Genomic DNA, 19,938 nt, shown 5'->3' with positions numbered 1-19,938 from the left:
TTACAAAAAAAGGTGCTAAGAACTAAAAAATCTCGTGGAAGTGAGAAAGATGTGGGGGAATATACAATTAGGCAGAAACAAAATTTTGAGCATTCAGGTCGAAAACCTATGTTGTTAGCACCTATATTACCTGTTTATTTTCATAATTCATTATGATTGTAAATATATAAATAAATAAATAAATTTTTGAGCACAATATTGTTTGGAAGAATTTTTTTTAAGCATATAATTTTTTTTGGTGCAAGATGCTTCCAAACATATTATATGTTCCCATAATAACATATTGTTTTTTGGAAGACAACATTATTGAATTTGGATGCAAAAATACAAAATGTTTGGAACTTAGACTACCCAAACATATATTGTTTAGACCAATATGCTTTCAAACATATTATATATTGGAAGAGATCAAACATATAAATGTTTGGGCAATACCCAAAAATGTATATGCTTGAAGCAAAATATGTTTGGGAGTATATGTTACAGAAGCGATTTTTTGTGAGGGTGCGTTTGGCCAAAATGTCTAAAGGCAATAGATGCAGCATGACATTAAGGGAATCTGTTCCTGTCTTACTGAATGCGCTTGAGATACACAAGCACGCCATACGCTGAACTTTATCTAAACTTGTCGGTTGCTGAAGTGCCGGCTACCAGACTACAACACCAATGCACAATTTTCGGTTTTAGTCCCCACTTTTCTCCTATTACCTTTTTGCACGAGTACAAAGCTATCGTGGCTTTTCTCTTCCCTTTCTTCAATATTAAGCCTAAAGTTCAGCTTCCTGTCCAGAATAACGCCAAGGTATTTTGCACACTCACCAAAGGGAATTTCAATACCCCCTAAGGATATGGGCTTAACCGTGGGCATGACTAATTCTATCTTTGCAGGATTTACTGCAAGACCATTCTCTTTCGTCCATTTGAATTATCCTATTACTCTTAAAAATCATCCTTCATTATCTGTTGGGAAATGTTTGCAATGTCATCAATACCAATCGTTTTTCAAACTGTATGTTTGCATAAACCCCGCACTATAGACACAGTCTATCTAGTCAAGCATGTCTCTCCGTCAGAGATGGTCTGTCATAAACATACATTTACGACGTATTTTACAATACGTCAAAAACGTCGTAAACCTACGTAAAATACTTTGTTTTTGACTTTTGTGCAATTTGTATTGTACATATGGTATACATTTTTAAAACCATTTATTTCATACTTTTTTTTTAAATTTAATTTAATTAATTTCGACTTTGTTGGTAACATTTGTATTTAGTTACGAATAACCTTTCCTTATAGAATAAGAGTAAGAAAATTCTAATATCGATCAGAGTCGATATTGAACCATGCAAAGGCAAAATTTGCCAAATTTCAGAACTATTGTTAATTTAATTTCACATAACTATATGAAAATCGGGATTATATATAAATATAAGTCGACGTGCATTGGCGTAGCTAGGGCGGTGCTGCGTGGGAATATTTTAAAGAAAATAAACTTTTTGAATTTGTACTTTGGATCATTCCCTTTTCAAATTATAATAAAATGTGCCAAAAATATACATATATCCTTAATATAGTTGACATTTTGTTTTAATTTATTTCTTGTTTCGGCTTGAGGTTCGGAAAAGTATTATTCCAGGCTCACTTCGACAAGTGGTCCATTGTGATAAAATGGGTATTATATTCGGTTTTCGGCTCGGATACTTTTTGAATGAAATAATTGAAAAAAAAGAAATAGTTCGCAATCAATCTTTCTCATCCATGATTTGATAAAAATATAACCGTCTTCATATATTTTTGCACTTTTAATTTAGTGTTTTGCGGAAACCCCAAACATAATTTAATTAAATACACAGAAAAAATATCACCAAAATATTTCCAATTAAAAAGTTAATTGAATTTGAAATTTTTTTCAATTAATAAATTAATTGGTACAATTAACTTTTTAATCAAGATAGAAACATTAAGTTAATTAAGTCAATGATTGAAAATTTTAAAATTTTTAATTAAAAAGTTAATTGATACAATTAACTTTTAATCAAATTCGGAAGACTAAGTCAGTTTATGATGATGATGAACATTTTTTTTAAATTTTTAATTAATTTTTTTTTCAAACAATCAATTGTTAATCCAAATAAAAATTCTAAGCCAATTCAGAATTTAATTGAAAATTGTTACCTTTTTTTAATTAATAAATTAATTGAGTTTTGAAATCAACATCAATTAAATTTTTAATTGAATCAATTAAAAAATTAATTGAAATATGGCAATGAAATCAATTAATTTTTTAATCAAGAATTTTTTCTATGCCCAATTAAAACTGTGATTGATACTATCATTTTCGTGATTGAAGACATTTCAATTAAAAAATTAATTGGATCAATTAATTTCGTGATTGAATCAGAAAAAATTTTTTTGTGTGTACGTTGTAATGGTGAGTACTATGTTCCGCTTTTTCACCAAACACTAAATTAAAAGTACTTATATATTTATGAAGACTATTATATTTTGATCGAGTCTTGCCAAATAATGGATGGAAAAGATTCAGGGAATTGTTTGCAAATAATTTCAATTTTCTAAATTAAACCGTGAAAACAAGCTGGTTTCAGCTTGAAAAGTGAACATAGTACTCAGCTTAAGATGTAACGTTTTCATTAAGTTTTAAGAAAACTTATTGGTGATCTTAATGTTTGGTATTATGAGATAACTTTCTAAAACTATTCCCCTAGATTTTCCTATTTGTAGTGACAATAGTTGAGAGGAAATTTGAGCAAATCGGTTGCAAAAACAGAATTTTTCGTGTCGTCATATTAAACATTTCCACGAAATATTACTCTTCACAATTTTACATAATGTCATGAATTTTTGATGTGAGTAACTGACTAGTACAATTAATGGCACTATATAATTCAAAAAACAAAAATAAATGGATTGCATCGGCCGGGAATCGAACCCGGGCCGCCCGCGTGGCAGGCGAGCATTCTACCACTGAACCACCGATGCTTGTTGCAAATTTACAGCATCATCTGCAAATATACTCATCATCATAATAATCATCTTTTTCATTTCATGTCGACCAGCATCAAAAATTGCTAGGTAGCTAGCAAGCTCCCATCAGCATTAACTAACCAGTTATTGAACTTTCACTTTATTTACTTTGAGAGCGTGAGCTTGATCATCCCATATGGGAAGGCAGGTCAATCACTTGTAGCTAGCTCGTGGATATAACATTATGTTTTAAAGCTTTGCTGTACTATCTAACAAAATGCTTAGGAAGAATAACGCAAAAACTCCATTCCTAAAAATAGCTTTTGGATTAACAATTTAATGACCTCCAAAGTCATACAAGAGGGGTAAAGAGTTAGACACAAGCTTCGTCTTCGCTATTATATGAATGCATTTAACTTTGTAACAATGCATTTAATTAAGTCTATTACACAAATAAACAATACTAATATCTACCTTTTGAATTATTCTTGGAATTTGTATAACCTATTTTTTCACAAATTTTCAGGTTGGCTATCGTTCGCTGCGTGGTAGTCATAGCATCTCAGATTTAAGTTTGGCTGGAAATTTGGATGGATCACGCGGTTTAACAGCCGCAAATCGTTATGCCAAAACCGGTAAGTAAAGCCAAAATGAAAGATGGTAGTTTTGTAAGATCCCCTAGAAACAGGAATACAAAAACAGGGTAATGATATCAATGCTAAAATGTTATCAAGGTATATTAACTTTGATCTCCAGAAACTTTGGTCCGAGACACAGTATTATCAGATATTTTTTATCAAAATATCTGACAATACTACAATTGAAAACCATAAACGGACAAACTTACATGTCATAGATTTTAATCGTTTTATTTAATTTTATTTTAACCGCTACAAATTCAATGTCATTGTCAGTAGATGTAATTAATTCAGAACATAAATCAGATGAAACAGCAATTAAAACGCCTCCCCCTGTCTTCTTCGATGAATTAACACGATCACATCTATAGATCTGGTATTTTGAACTTAAAATTTCAGAATTAAAAATAGTATCATTGAGCCAAGTTTCCGTAAAAACAATAATATGATAATTTAAATCAAAACTAGAAGTATAAAGATCACACAATTTAGACTTCAAACCCCTAACATTTTGATACATTTGATTATTAGACAGTACTGTAATTACTTTTTTGGATTTTCAATAGGACGTTTAGGTAAATAAGCAATGTCGTTATTAACTGATTCTTTAAATACATACTCTCGTACTATGGCTTTAGGAGGCCAAAAATCTGGGTTAACTATGGATTCGAAATTTACTTCCGGGACAATCAGTTCAAATGAAGATTCGGAGCGTTTTTCTGTATACTTAAATTTAATAACGGTAAGATCGATATCAGGTGTTAGTTTGTATTTTATATAGTTCGCTATATCTTCAGTTGTAGTATCAGCTGCAAAACGTGCAATAAATATAGTCTTCTTCGGCTCGATTACTTTAAGCGTATTATTGGATTAGTTTTGGGTGTAAAAAATGAATTTGAACCAGACGGAGTGTTTATTGGAGAGAGATTCATTTCAATATCATTATGGCGTAGTTGTAGAGTATTTGAAGATTCAGAAACAGCAGCATCGTTTACAGATAATGCGGGAATATTTGATTTATCAGAAATAGTCGTAGGAAACTGAACAATAGAGTTTTCAGTCGATAATTTTTTGTTTAATGTGTCAACAGACGTTTTCTTCCTTTTGGTTATAGAGTTTGATGGGGATCCTATGTATTGCTCCAGACACGAGGCATTATCAAACATAGTCTTGTAATTGGTAAATTTGTCCATTAGGCATTTGAGTTCTTTATTCATGGTTTCAAACTCTTTCCGGGTATTCTTGAAGAAATAATAAAATTCCACATCGTACTGTTTGCAATTCTTACAACACCAGCGAAGGCCTTTATCCTCCAGTAGATTATCAGCAGTTTCCTAACTTAAATATTTCATCTCATGCTCAAAATATTTGCAGCTAGCATTGCCACGAATCTTGGTATATTTCGAACCAACCCAACACGCAGAGAAGGAATATAATCACCCAACCATGTTTCAAAAGCACAATGTTACTTTTTCACGGGGAACATGTAACCTATTTGTCGTAATCATGTTTTGTTCTCGAAATTTATGTATGTGATCTCGGCAAGCATGTTATGTTTGAGGAGAAAAGAATATTTTTTGCGACAAAAATGTTACAAGCTCCCTGGGAAAAAGCAACATGGTGCTCTTGAAACCTGTTTGGTGTAATCTCTCGGTGAAATAATAAATCATTTTTATGGATCGTCTAAATTCTTATTATCTAAATAAAACTATTGAAACTATCTAACACCCAGAGCGATCAAAAAACAGAGTTTTCTCGGTATTTAAAATCAACGAAAACAATAATTCGATAATTTATTACAAGTTGGACACAATTTATTTAAATTCAAATGTTCGTTGTAGCTATTTAGAAATGTTTTCATTGCAGTTTATTAAAATACCCAGATGTATTTGCTTAAATTTGGCATTAACTTGGTAATTTTAAAATGAAAGTATAAGAATCGAAAGCGGGTTGTTGAGGTACCAACAAACACCTGTTCTACCGGTCCAACGAAAATGGGTTTTTCCGAAAACAACAATCGGTGTAAGTAGATAAACCGGTTCACCGGTTTTTAACCACCAATTTTGACCACTCTACTTACACCTTTTTCTTTTCTATTTTATTAAATTTTTCCCGTATTTCTATAATTATACAATTGAGAACGGCTTATCGAATTAAACGTAAGCAAATAGCGTCAAAGTAATATTGCATAGGGCAAATTTTCCCAAGTCCTTCTTCCTGAAGTGGTCTTCTTTAAAGTCGCTCAAGAACTTGAATATATCTGTCGTCCTTAGAGATGCATAAAACATCCAACTAGAGGCCCAAGTATGTTCCTCAAACTAAAGCTTGTTTTAGAAGACTCAAGTTAAGCAAGCAATGTTTGCTATTTCAGAAAACGACATTATTGACAAGGGATATTGATCCAAATTATTATGACAAATGAAATGTTGTCATATACACCAGAGATGATAAATACCATTCTTGAAATTGCACTGAATCATCTTCGAAAAAGTACCGTTTTGAAGCCTAGAGGTACTTTCGTCAAAGCTAAGCCGAATCAGGTGATGATTGTCATGTCTAGCAGTCCGTGACATACGATCTGTCTTATTCGTATTCAGACGTATTCATCACCGTTATATTTAATATTCTCTGAATACCACAGACTTCCACAAGCAACATTTTCTAGTTGATTTGAAAACAATGTCCCAATTCATATTTTAACAGGTTGGCTGATAAGTCCCCGATCTAACAAAGAAAAACACATTTTTTTTTTGTCAAAATTCGTTTTTATTATTCAACATAGTTCCCTTCAAGAGCGATACTACGATTATAACGTAGTACTAATTTTTTGATACCATTTTGGTAGTACTCCTTCGGTTTTGCCTCAAAATAGGCCTCAGTCCCTGCGAGCATCGTTTTGAGGTCTGAAAACAAGAAGAAGTCGATGGGGGCCAGATCTGGAGAATACGGTGGGTGGGGAAGCAATTCGAAGCCCAAGTCACGAATTTTTGCCATCGTTCTCAATGACTTGTGGCACGGTGAGTTGTCTTGGTGGAACAACACTTTTTTCTTCTTCATATGGGGCCGTTTTGCCGCGATTTCGACCTTCAAACGCTCCAATAACGCCATGTAATAGTCATTGTTGATGGTTTTTCCCTTCTCAAGATAATCGATAAAAAATGTTCCATGCGCATCCCAAAAAACAGAGGCCATTACTTTGCCAGCGGACTTTTGAGTCTTTCCACGCTTCGGAGACGGTTCACCGGTCGCTGTCCACTCAGCCGACTGTCGATTGGACTCAGGAGGGTAGTGATGGAGCCATGTTTCATCCATTGTCACATATCGACGGAAAAATTCGGGTGTATTACGAGTTAACAGCTGCAAACACCGCTCAGAATCATCAACACGTTGTTGTTTTTGGTCAAATGTGAGCTCGCGCGGCACCCATTTTGCACAGAGCTTCCGCATATCCAAATATTGATGAATGATATCACCAACACGTTGCTTTGATATCTTTAAAGCCTCTGCTATCTCGATCAACTTCATTTTACGGTCATTCAAAATTATTTTGTGGATTTTTTTTTTATGTTTTCGTCGGTAACCACCTCTTTCGGGCGTCCACTGCGTTCACCGTCCTCCGTGCTTATATCACCACGCTTGAATTTTGCATACCAATCAATTATTGTTGATTTCCCTGGGGCAGAGTCCCGAAACTCATTATCAAGCCAAGTTTTTGCTTCCACCGTATTTTATCCCTTCAGAAAACAGTATTTTATCAAAACACGAAATTCATTTTTTCTATTTTTTCACAAAAGTTGCTTCACAAAAGACGCTCCATCTCACAAACTAATTGATTTACAGACGTCAAATTTTGACACGAATCATTAGAAGGTCGGTACTATATAAAAATAATGTGCATTTAATACTAGCGACGCCATCTATGTGTCAGACCGGGGACTTATCAGCCAACCTGTTACAACTTACAGAAGGTTGAAAAAGGTACCACATTGTGGGGTTACCGCGGTACTTTCTGTACTCAAATAGTGTCTAAAAAGTACAAAAATGTCAACTTTATCAACCCTGATATGCATCTTAGGAAATGCCACTTGGGGTTTGGGCGTTTCAATATCCTGTAAATTGCTAGTGAAATATTTGAAAATCCAGAGGATCTTTACGTGAATCTGAAAAAGCAGTGGAATAGAATCCCAGAGTATATGAATGGCCATTTAATCTAGTCCATACCAAAATAATAAAAAATGCCCAGAAGCCATAAAATGGCACGGCTATAGTATCGATTATTAACTTTTTTCAGGAGAAAAAAACAAACTAAAAAATATATTTTTTTAATTAAGACACTTTGTATAAATTGCAAATGTTTTAAGCATAGTAAAGCATAGCCTTTTGCAAAAAAATCGTTAGCAATAGTTACCTTATGTTTCAAAACCCCTACAATTGAATTAATGAGGACAACATTGATTAAATTAACCACTCAATTCTGTGATAAAGTGAACTCACCCTATATACGTTTCTCAACCATCTTCTTCGGAGTTTGAGATATTCCATTGATATCATTACCCTTAGATCCCTTATCTCCGATTAATGTAGCATTTTTCTTTTATACATAGTTTGTATAGACCTCCATGATTGATCTGTAACTAAGCTAATAAAAAATTGTTTCTCTTATGCTCTCGTTTACCTCCCCCATTCTCTTGTGTATTTTTTCTATCACAAAATGCAAACACGCTGCCAATTTGTAATGATAACTCGTATTTGAAAATGTTATGCTAATTTAAAAATTTATTGTAAAAATGTAAAAACTTTCTTTGTTCGATTGATTACTAATACAAAAGCTTTTGATCCCACACTCTGCAATGTAAATGCCCCACAGTATTCTAGATATGCCAATGAAGTGGATGGACAATCTGCTTCTAATGTCTGCAGTGGTGAGAGATCACCACAACGCGGACAGACATCATCTCAAGCCCATTATTCACCCAAACCAATGTTGCCGCCACATCAACATCAACAGCATTTCTTCAATTGCGCTGCCTCAAAGTCAGTGCTCCAACAAAATTGTCAAGCAATGCGACAAGTGCAACAGCAATATCCACCATATCCTCATCATGTAGGAGTCCATCAAATACATCCCCCACCAGGAGTGCCATTTATGGGACCCAACAATAACAACAACAGCACGCAAAAGTCATCCCAGGTTCAACAGCAACAGCAGAAACCATTTTCTAGTTCTACCCTACCGGCTTCTGGGGGCCAAGTGAAAGCCAAACGTAATCCAAATGGCAACAATCGCCGAACGCCTAGCATTCTAAAGCACTACAAATCTTGTCCGGTGTCACCGGTACACGAGGAAGTTGAATGGTCTTCGGATAACAAATCGATCATCATCACTGAACCTAAGCGGCATTCGGTATATGCCGATGATGCTCGCACTATTCTCGATATGATTCAGGCCGATACGGAGAAGATGATCGAGGAAATAACCAAAAAGTATGGAGATCTCGATGATATAGGAGTCGATGTGTATGACCCCATTTCGGGTACGAGACATTCACAGATTGTGGCCTCGAAATCGGTACCAGAGAATTTGGCAATGCATAGAGGTTATCTGCCAATGGGCCGTAAAAGTGATTTGAATTATTCACCCGAAGGATCCATAAGCCCTCGAGTGATAAGGCAACCCTATGTTCCTCTGGCCCCAAAACATTCCTTTTCAGAGTTCTATGTCTACCAGGAAATCTATCAATGTGAGCGCAAGGTGTCTCTCTCTGACATACTCCAAGATAATCCCGAACAAATGGCCGAAGCTAGACGTTTGGAGGAGGCAAGATTTTTGGAAACTCAACGCCATTCCAGTGCTTCCTTCTTTTTGACTTCCAACAATCCCTTCGCTACAGATAGAAGCCAAGAGTCCCTATTATCGGAAGAGTTTATGGACGATGGCAGTTATTGTAATAGCATGGAGAGTATTTTGTCAGATGAGAGTGATTGCAAAAGTGCTCCCTTGGATCAACAAGTCCAAGTACCAAAACATGCCGGTCTACGAAATTTCATTATTCATGGTCCCACATCAACCATAGCCGCAGCTCAAATGGTTTCCAAATCATATGGTTCAAGTCCCAATGCTTATGGTAGTTTTGACTACTACATGCAGCAGCGTCATCTGCAGGGGACCACATCACCCTACGATAGCTTCGATGTCTCCAGTTATAATCTGGAGAAAATCCAAGCAACAAATGACAGGAAAATGATACCACCAAAACCTTTACCAACCTCGAAAACATATCCTAAACTAACTGATCCCCCCTCAAAGGTCCAACGACAACAACAACAGCAAAAACACCATCCACAACAACAACAAGCATCATTAACATCTTCCAAGGTTTCAGACGATATACCCACATTAAAATGCAAAAATCAACAGTACTCCTCGGGAGTGAGTAAGAGTATTAGTTCAGACTTTGCCCAGACACGTTGGCAAAGAAACACCAATCCCATACAGGTAGCTCAAAAGACTTACAATGAGAAACTTTTCCAAAAGAAGCCGGTAAAACAAAAGCCTCCGGTTCCCGTTAAACCAGAAAATCTTAAATCGACCCTAACCTCCACAGTGGAAGCTGGTAAATTGCAGGTGGCAAAAGATCCCCTAAAGAAATCGTGTTCGTTTGAGGTTAATGCCGACGACTTGAGATGTAGCTCACGTACCGCTAGTGTGGTAAGAAAATTTGAAAGGAATTTACAAAAATTCGAAAGAGAAAAACAGGCTGAATTGCAAGCCCAGAAAAAGCGGGGTAATATGAGACCGTCGGTTAGTTCTGGGGCTTTGGCGGCACAAAGTTGCCTTAAGAAAGTGTCGAAGTTTGATAACTCGCCATCGCGTCGAGCCACCTCAATGCGTCAGAAGGAGAGGCCAAAAATATCGGTGCGTTTCAATACCGTATCCCAAATTAAGTATACGCCCAGTAGCAAAAGAGCTAACGCCAATGGGGCCAGCACCACGACCACATGCCCACTAAACGATATAAACCTTAATGTGTCGCCTTCCACGGGTTCCAGCCTTCCCTCGGATTATGGTGAGAAAACTTTTGAAATGTTCATTTCGGAGAATGGAAACGATGAGCATGATAACATGACCATGGATAGCCTGAAGTTGTATACGAAGCCAGGGCTACAGCAGGTGGTCGATGAAATCAAACTTGAGCGGGAGAAACGAGATCATCCAAAACACAAGAAAAATTTGGCCAATACCGAAATTACTCAAAATCCCAGTTCCAATGAGTCGTCATCGCCATCATCCCCATCCTCCACCAGCAATCAGTGTAAGAATATAGCCAAGAAAATTGATATCATCCAAAAGCTAATCGCCATGGAAGAGAGAAAATTTGAGCAAATTCGTTTGGCCACCGAATCACGAATGCGTCCCTTCGAGTGTAATACCAAGCAACGAGGCTATGTCAAATCCTTGACCATGAACTTTGATATGCTAGCCAAGGGCATCGAAAAGGACATAGAAAATGAGCAAAGGCGTATATTGGCCGATAGTTCCGATGCGGATCTTTGTGCTTATGCCCGCCATATCAAGAGAAATGTAAGTCTGCCCGATGTCCTTGAGAGTACTGAGACCTATGCCCTCAACAAGAAACTCATGCAACGTGTTCAACTCGATTGTGATGGTGTAGAGGTTGAATTGGCCAAAGAGGTAAAGGCCGATTCGGATGTGGACAATGAAGACGAGAAAGAGGATGAGAGTGAAAAGGCTTCCATGGAGAATGTAGAAAAACTGCTTGAAGGTTTGCAAAACTAGCTGGGCTTAAATGCACTTTAATTTTTTGTTCTCTCGATGTCATTGAGTTTTGAGATTAGAGCACCTTTTATTGTTTGTTTTTTTAAGTTGGATATTTTGTAGCAAAACATTGACCTTCGAGTCATATACCATTTCTTCATCTCAGATTCTCTGTGTCATTTGTGAATTTATAACCGTCCCACTTTTCATTTAAGGATTTTTAATTTCACTTAAGTTGTTGTCAATTTATTGTTGCTCCTTATCTTGGAAGAGCATCTATTAAAAATGATTTCGCCTTTTCTGTTCTCTATTTCTAGGTAATCCTAAAAATTTAAATCCCATGCCTGTTGAGGATTCTTCATCCATACGAAGGGCTTGTTCCCTTAGTGATTTACATATGGGCAATATGGGTAAAGGTATGTTACTGACAATCCATATCGCAAAACTAGTCTTAACTGATTTTCTTGATTTCTTCTCGAAGGTGGCAAATCAAATAGCTCTTCCCAGAAAACGGGTGCTGCTCATCGCAATAGCTCAGCCACCCGATCAGCCAGTAAACGTAATAGTCTGCAAATTAAAGGTTCTTCCACTAATTTAAGTGCAAATGCCTCAATGGGTGTACTCAATCAAGTAAGAGTCAAATTTTATTTACAATTTTGTTATTTGTTGTACTAATTCGATTTGTATTTGGACCATTGCAGAGTGATTCAGAAACAGAAAGCAATAGCCGAGGCAGATCTGGTTCAAATGGCCAAAGTCGAACCAATGGACCAACGGGTAAGAAAATTGTTTTTTTTTTTGCATTACACAGACTTTGGATCTTAATATTTTTTCTTTTTAGCTGCCAATCGTTCTTATAATTCCAAAAACACCAATGGTAATAATAACCGCCGCAAGGGAGGTTTACAAACAAGCTTTAATAATGGTAAGATGGAAATTTTTTCTACATTACGAAATGAATTAGGTCATAGAATATTATGGAATCGGGCAAAGAACCAAAACCTTTTTCAAGGGTGATTTGACACTGACCATTTTTCAGATTTCCTCTTTATGTGGTGCCTAACACTGTTTGCACGCTGTTCGAACTCGGCCCTAAATAGAAGTTGCCTTGTTTTGTTTAAACTAAATCGATCTGCTTAAAATATATTCGCTGAAAATATAAAACATAATGTAAACATTATTAATTCCAGATCGATTCTATATTCAATTCCAAAAATGTGAACTTCCTTCTAATAGCTTAGTCATGTAAATCACCTCTCTATGACATGAACCACCTACAAAAATATCTCGCTCTGATATCACATGGTATTTCTAAATACCCTACACCACTGTGGAAAAGCGTTTTAGAAGTTAGTGTTTATGTATGTAACAACCAAAACCAAAGGAGATAGGTAGACACATGGTGCAGCGTCCTGAGTGACCTAGCGAAGTCCGTCCGCGACTGTGACCTCTGTGTTCATGTTGGTTACAACCAACCCAGGAGATACAAAAATTAGTTGTGTATTCACAGAACCAGCAAAGCGGTTCTGTGAATTGGTTGTGAATACGGAACTCAGTTTATGTTAGGTATAGTGGCTCACTTAGACTATTCAGTCCATTGTGATACCACAGTGGTGAACTGATCACTGAGTGCTGCCCGATTCTATGTTAAGTTCAATGACAAAGTGACCTCTTTTTTATAGTCGAGTCCGAACGGCGCTTCACATTACAGTGAAACCACTTAGAGAAGTTTAGAAACACTCAGTAATTCCACCATCATTACTGAGAGGGGATAATCCACAGCTGAAAAATTTTTGGGTGTTCGGTCGAATAAGGGATTGAATCAGCGACCCTTTGTATGCAAGGCGGGCATGCTAACCATTGTACCACGGTGGCTCCCGAATAGGGAACTTGATTGGTAAGGACCCGAATATGTCACCAATAAAGTAAAGACAATTTGATATCGGAGCACTGGAGTGATGAGTATTTTTTTAGTGCCATGGAAGCGGGTGGTTCGATGATGGCATTTAGAAGATAATGCGATCAAATTGATGGCCACCGCCAAAACGGATAGAGCTCTAACGTGGTCAGGTAGTTTTTTGTCGTCTAGAAAGGGGACATGACATTAGTTGTTTCATTTTAGTCAACGAAACATGGATACGTACCACGAAACAGGCTGTATCTGTTCTGTGGGCCGGTAAAGATTTCTGGGAATCACAAGTAGTAATCCACATCAACTACTTAATACTATTAGAGGTTTGTACTATTATGTTTGTACTAATGACGGACCAATTCGACGGGCTCACTTAGCCTATTCACTCCACTTATACCACTACTTGTGATTTCCTCTATTATCAATGAGTTCAGCCCGAGTCTATGTTTAGGTCAATAGCAAAATACCTTGCTGGAACAAATATCAGTCAAATAATAAGGAAGCCTTGCAGGCTCGGGAAAACATATATTAAGCATCGAAGGGACAATTGTTGAATAACCATCAGCAAATTGTAAATCGTCTTAACTCTTGATACTCGTACTTGTTCTTAGTAGCCTTCCAAAATATTCTTTTACAAATTTATACAACTAATTAATATATTTGGCCCTCTGTTCTCACAGCACTCCCTCAAGATGATTCCAGCTCTGAAGAAACCCAGGGCAGTTCTTCCAATGCAAAACCTATTGTGCCACCACGTCCGCGTAATTTAGCCTTTGATCATAAGAATAAAGTAATTAACAGTCCCAATGTTGTGAAAACACGTGGAGTCTTTGAGGCTGTTGAATTTGCCGATTTGGATAGTAATGGAGATCGTAAGTGTAGATTCCTTGGATTATTTTAAAATACGGAAAATGATTTACTAAACAATTTTTATTTTCTTTTGCAGCAAAATCTCAAGTTCATAATGTAATAAATAAATTATACACAACCACACAAACTGTACTACAATTGCATGCAAATCTCAGAAATTGTGAGGATTCTTTAATGCTAAAAGAATTGGAGAATGCTGTGATTATGACACAAAATATGCTAACAAATATAACACAAAATAAGTAAGTAGTAGTTCGACAATAAGTTATTTTATATAACAAAGATGTTTTCACAAAAAAAATGTAAATTTCGCTTAGACATTTTGCTCAAAATCGTGACAACTCATATAGTAGTCATTATTTATCAACTATGGCTTGTAATGAGAATTCGAGTTTTTGTTAACATCCGTTATTATCCATCCGTTTTGGCCAACATAAATGTTCGGTTTGTGGATTTGCCAAAAAGTCGATTGGATAAATTTCAAGTTAAAAAAGCGTCGACTTCGACAGATCAGTCGAAGAATCAATGATCACTTCAACTCTTCTCCACACTCTCCTATCAGCCAAATCGAGTATTAAATAGACAACATTTAATTGATGTCTTTGCAACCATTACTTCCCTTTGTCATTCGCCATTCTAATTGACATACTGACGAATTATAATTTCCGTGGAATCTGTAAGGTACACACAAACCAATATTTTTGTCTTCAATCACGAAATTAATTGATCCAATTAATGTTTGATCAATCACAGAAATGATAGTATCAATTAAAAATTAATTGAAAGTCAATTAAAAAATTAATTGATACTATTAATTGTTGAGATTGATTATTGTTTCATTTAAAAAATTTGTTGAATCAATTAAATTTATAATTGAATCTTTGTTTAAACTCTAAACTTTAATTGGAAAAATGTTCGTGAAATTTTTTTCTGTGTAGTAGAGGCTAGCTCTTTAAATTATCCGTTTTGTAGTTGTCTGGCATGGTCCTTCGGTCAGACACTCCTATTCGGTGAATATTAAACTCTTCAGCAATTTTCCAAGGATCGATTCCTTCTATTTCCATTAAATTCTAGGTAGAATTCTCCACCTAGGAGGTACTTTATAAATTTTCCATAAACATAAAATTTTGATTAGATTTGCTATAGAATAAAATTTCGACAAAATATTCTATAGAATAAAATTGCCACAAAATTTTTCTATAGAAATAAAATTTTGATAAAGTAAAGAAATAAAATGTAGACAAAATTTTCAATAAAAATAAAGCTGGCTATTATGTCATTCGCCATCCTAATCGCACTTGCGTCAGGTAACTATTTCTCATGGAATATGTATGGTAGTTCCTTCTGTTACTAAATCATCCGTTTTGAAATTGCCTGTGGAGTTTTGAAAATCGCATGGCCGTACTCCTCTCTGACCACAGTTGAAAGGTCGCATAGCCTCACTGGCTTGGTTACCGTTCAGTGTTTCCCTAATATATCGTAACGTAATAGATGTGCGATGACGTTAAGGGTATCTGTACCGATTCATAAAGTCTACGACCTCACTAATCTTACCACGGAGCCCGTTGCAATTAAATTGCAAAAATGATGCACTCTCCGGAACTGGTACAACAATATTCGGTGTAAGATGCTGCCGCGGAGAATATTGTTGTGCGGGAGAAGTCGGTGGGGTCACATAATCAGATGACCCACTGCTGCTGTCATTGGCACAGCATCCTGCCACGAAGTCAGTTTGACTATACTCCCGCAGCGATGTTAGGCCGGAGCAGTTCCGGAAGTGCACCCATTCCATGCACCGGTTACACCTCACCGAAACCGAGCGATGGTGAATTCGATTTCGGCAGACGGCACAGTACCATGGTCCGGGGTTTTCCTCTATCCCGGCTCGGACCAAAAGCAGGCGGAGAAGGCTCCCCGGGATGCACCTTCTCCAACACGAAAAAACGGACGAGACAACACGTACACTGAGGTGGCAGCCGCTGGCCGATGGCTGGTATCCATCGGGTCAATCCGGTGCGTAGAACCCGCCGCCGTGGGATTGGGTATCTGTACCTGTATTACTAGATGTGCCTAAACAACATAATAATGTATTCGCTGAACCCCAAGGTATAACGTTGGTTTAACTGCGGAGGAGTACAATAGCTTTTTGACACAGTGTATATTTGTATCGTACCCCAGCAAAAAAAGAGTAACAAGTAGTTTGGATCCCCCCAATTTGTGATCCGGAAGTAGTGCAAACTTGGATCATCTCCAATGAATTTTATATGGGCTTGTCATAGGACGGAAGAACTCCAGTTTTGGATGATTTGCATTGCTTTAGAAGTTGTGCCTTGAAAATTCATTTGGATGAAGAAATTTAAAAAACTAAAAAACAATTTTTTCCAATTTCACTTTTTATTTGTATTTTTTATTACACTTTTATTTTCTCATTATCTAATTTTTACAAATTGAAAAACGGGGTTTGAACCTGGGTCTGTTGGCACCATAACAGAACTCCTTAGCACACACAGCTACAAACGACATTGAACAAGATGCATCAAAAAGTCTATTCAAATGTTTGTGGCATGAACGTAACATAATTTGACATCACGACATAACATTCTAACTACTTCCTAAGATGTTCTTTATTATTATGAATGAAAAAATAAAGAACGCAGATTTAAATCTCACCAGCGGAGATTTTTTATTAAAAATTTTTCTAAGAAATTATTTTTTTATGTTAAACATCGTTTCTATTTTCTTTTTTTTTTTTTTGCATATATATTTGTATAAATGTATTTGTTCCTTTAAAAATCAAGAAAAAATAAAAATTATCGTAATTTGCAACACCTTCTCACAAGAACTTCCATGGAAGTGAAAAAGTTAAACGGCACAGGTTCCAATCCCAGCGGGATGATTATTTATTTTTTTAATTATTTTTTAAACTTTTTTATTGATTTTCTATTCTTTTTTGCGATATTTAATTGTCCAAAACTTAAATTTTCATTTAAAACGGCCCAATTCCATACTTTCTAAGACTTGTACACAAGGATTGCATCGGAAGTGAAAAAAAAACTCGATAGAGGATCCCGGGATGCGCTTTAAAAGAAATGTTAGTGGACTTGTCCAAAAGGACTGCATCGGAAGTGGAAAAAACTTAGTGCGGGATTCCGGGATGCTCTTTAAAAGAAATATTTGGCGAACAACTTTCGATTTTTTTTTGCTGGGACCATATAGTCTACCAAAAATATTGACAACATATCCTTCTGTCCGTATGTGTTCACAAGATATTTTATTTGTATTTTTATAAATTATGAATTTGGAAACGAATGCACCCGACTTTGGTTTTTTATTACCTCGAGAAAATATCAATGAGTGCTGCCGAATTATAGTTTCATGTCAATGAAAAAGCCACCGTGATGTAATGGTAAGAATGCCCGCCTTGCTATCAAAATTAGACAATCCCAATGTCGACCGAACACCAGAAACTTCACCGGTGCATTATTCTCTCTTAGTAATACTAAGGCATTTCTGGGGGTTCTTAAAGCTTCTCTTCGCGTTCGGTCTCAGCTATAAAAAGGAGGTTCATTTTCACTGAGTGAATATTGGAATGAGTAATGTTGCATAAGTTATTCTATTTGGGGCAAGAGAGGGCCTCATTTCAAGAGTTGGGGCAGAACAAAGTGTCATAGTTGACTCCGAATGACGTGCCACATAATGTAAGGCACCATTTGTAGAAAAGTGAAGACCGCCATGCAAACATTGCAGTACGTGTTTCGAGATATAATCAACACAAATCTATTTAATATTTAGTTTATAATCCAGTTCTACCTTTAGAACTAATTTGATTTGACTTTCTTCGCTTCTTTCAGAAATGATAAAAACAATCAGCAACCAAATCATACGTACTCAAGCACGGAACAAGCGAATTTGGAGAACGGTGACTACATGATGATGGTGAACAATTGTGCCGATTTGTTGAGTAATTTCCGTATGAAGCACAAACCCGATGACTGTGAGAACAACTCCTAGTGTGTAAAATCAAAATAGAAAACAAAAAAAAAAATATGTGAACTACTGAACTAAAAAAAAAAACAAAACTAAAACAAAGGGAAATGTGAAAAACAAACACAGCTAATATAATTTGATATTAATGAATTCTTATATACATAAACTAATTTAAATTACAACTAAAACAAAAAACAAAAACATATTAAGATAAATTTACATTTAAATACAAAATATTAGTAGCTAACAATGTTTTTTTTTATTACTATTATAATTATTGCTATAAATATAATTATTACAATTACTCTATGTTTATTAATAATATGAACTAATTAATTAATTACATGTAAAATATTAAAACTAAAATATATTATTTAACATATGTGAAGTGAAAAAATCCATAAATGTAATTTTTTTTTTGTTTATTTTACTAAAGAATAACAAAACATAAGGAGTGAAAAACATGCTGAAATTTAGGATAAGTGGAAGTTTTTTTAAAGGTCTTTTTTCTCCCAGTCACTCCCGAAAAAAAGAGCTCTAGAAGATCATATATTCCTTACTCCTCTCCAAATGAGTTCTTAACAAGTATAGCATTTGTTTTTCTTTTTAATGTCATTAAAACTAGATACTTAATTCTTTAATATATAATCGTTCCAAAAAAAAAAATATGGAAGACGGACGCTTGTTTTGTTATCTAAACTAATTTGTTATGTTACGTTTTGTTTCTTTTTGCATTACGTGTGCGAGTGAAAGTGTGAGTTTACCTAGATTTTAGTCTAATTTGCATAACTATTTTAACTGTAATTGTAATATCCTGATTTACAACAGCAACAACAACACGTGTCTTTTCTGATCAATCAAATGAAGTTAAGTTAAATTAGTTTAAAAACAAAAAAACTATAACTAACAACATTTTTTAAAACAATTATGTTAACCCCTGAATTATTTTTGTCGTATACAGTTTTTTTTTCGTCTTCTTTACCCCCCATCCAAACACCTTTTTGTGGGTGAGGAGACTTAGTTTATACATATATTAAAAAATGTGTTTTCTTTTTTGCATAAGCCTAGTTTAATTATTTGATGTTAAGTAAATCCATTTTTACTACTTACTCGTATATCCTAAATTAGCTTTAATTTCAGCTTCAAGAGAAGGCGAATCAAATACATTTGATATTGGGTTTAATTCCACTTAACAACCATTAAACAATAAAAATAATAATAATGATGTAATACTATACAATAATATCGTGTTTTTATTTTAATTGAGCATTGTACACACAAAGAAAGTTGGTAGTGGACGCATCAGAATATCTGCTGACAACCGAAAAGCAATCACTCTTTCCCGAAATAGCAAATATTGTCGGCATATGCCATGTATTTGCACGCAAATCTGAATACTTATCAAAGTAAGTAAAGGTAACAGCAAACAAACAGTTTGTTGATTGCATTTAGGATCTTTTAGGGATTTTTAGAGTATAGGAATATACATTTTGGTGGTAAAATATGCTTTTGAAAACAAATGTTTTTTTACAATTTTTATACTCTATACTGCTGTTGTATGATGTTGTTGGAAATAGCAAAACCCCGCTATAATAATACGTAATTACAAATATAGAAACATACGATTTTCCAATAACAATGGCTAATATTCACCCTTATTCCTGAAGTCGCTCTCGCCGTCGTTTTTTGTCGTCTGTCGCTTTTAAGTCGTCTCGTCATTCATTTGGTATTCCTGCGAAGTGGCGACGGCGACGACGACGATTACT

At 35.5% G+C, this 19,938-nt stretch overlaps 1 protein-coding gene across 9 annotated transcripts in view; it reads left to right on the top strand.

Moving 5' to 3' along the window:
* The window catches only part of Wdr62 (WD repeat domain 62), a 613,801-nt gene extending 594,386 nt beyond the window's left edge, over positions 1–19,415 (top strand). For 8 of the 9 annotated variants that reach the window (XM_075296002.1, XM_075296000.1, XM_075296003.1 and 5 more), the window contains 8 exons: positions 3,515–3,623; positions 11,721–11,819; positions 11,885–12,033; positions 12,105–12,180; positions 12,245–12,328; positions 13,996–14,187; positions 14,262–14,427; positions 18,037–19,415. In XM_075296002.1, the coding sequence (XP_075152117.1) occupies positions 3,515–3,623; positions 11,721–11,819; positions 11,885–12,033; positions 12,105–12,180; positions 12,245–12,328; positions 13,996–14,187; positions 14,262–14,427; positions 18,037–18,196 (1,035 nt within the window). In that variant the 3' untranslated portion in view covers positions 18,197–19,415. Of the gene's footprint in view, positions 1–3,514; positions 3,624–8,515; positions 11,411–11,720; positions 11,820–11,884; positions 12,034–12,104; positions 12,181–12,244; positions 12,329–13,995; positions 14,188–14,261; positions 14,428–18,036 lie in introns of all 9 variants that reach the window. The other variant, XM_075296007.1, reaches the window with a different exon arrangement.
* Positions 19,416–19,938: the final 523 nt, after the last annotated feature.

The sequence above is a fragment of the Haematobia irritans genome, chromosome 2 (genome assembly GCF_050003625.1).
Source record: "Haematobia irritans isolate KBUSLIRL chromosome 2, ASM5000362v1, whole genome shotgun sequence".
NCBI classification, from domain to species: Eukaryota; Metazoa; Arthropoda; class Insecta; order Diptera; family Muscidae; genus Haematobia; species Haematobia irritans.
Note: the sequence above shows the minus strand (reverse complement) of the source record. Positions and strands in the feature narration are given on the sequence as shown.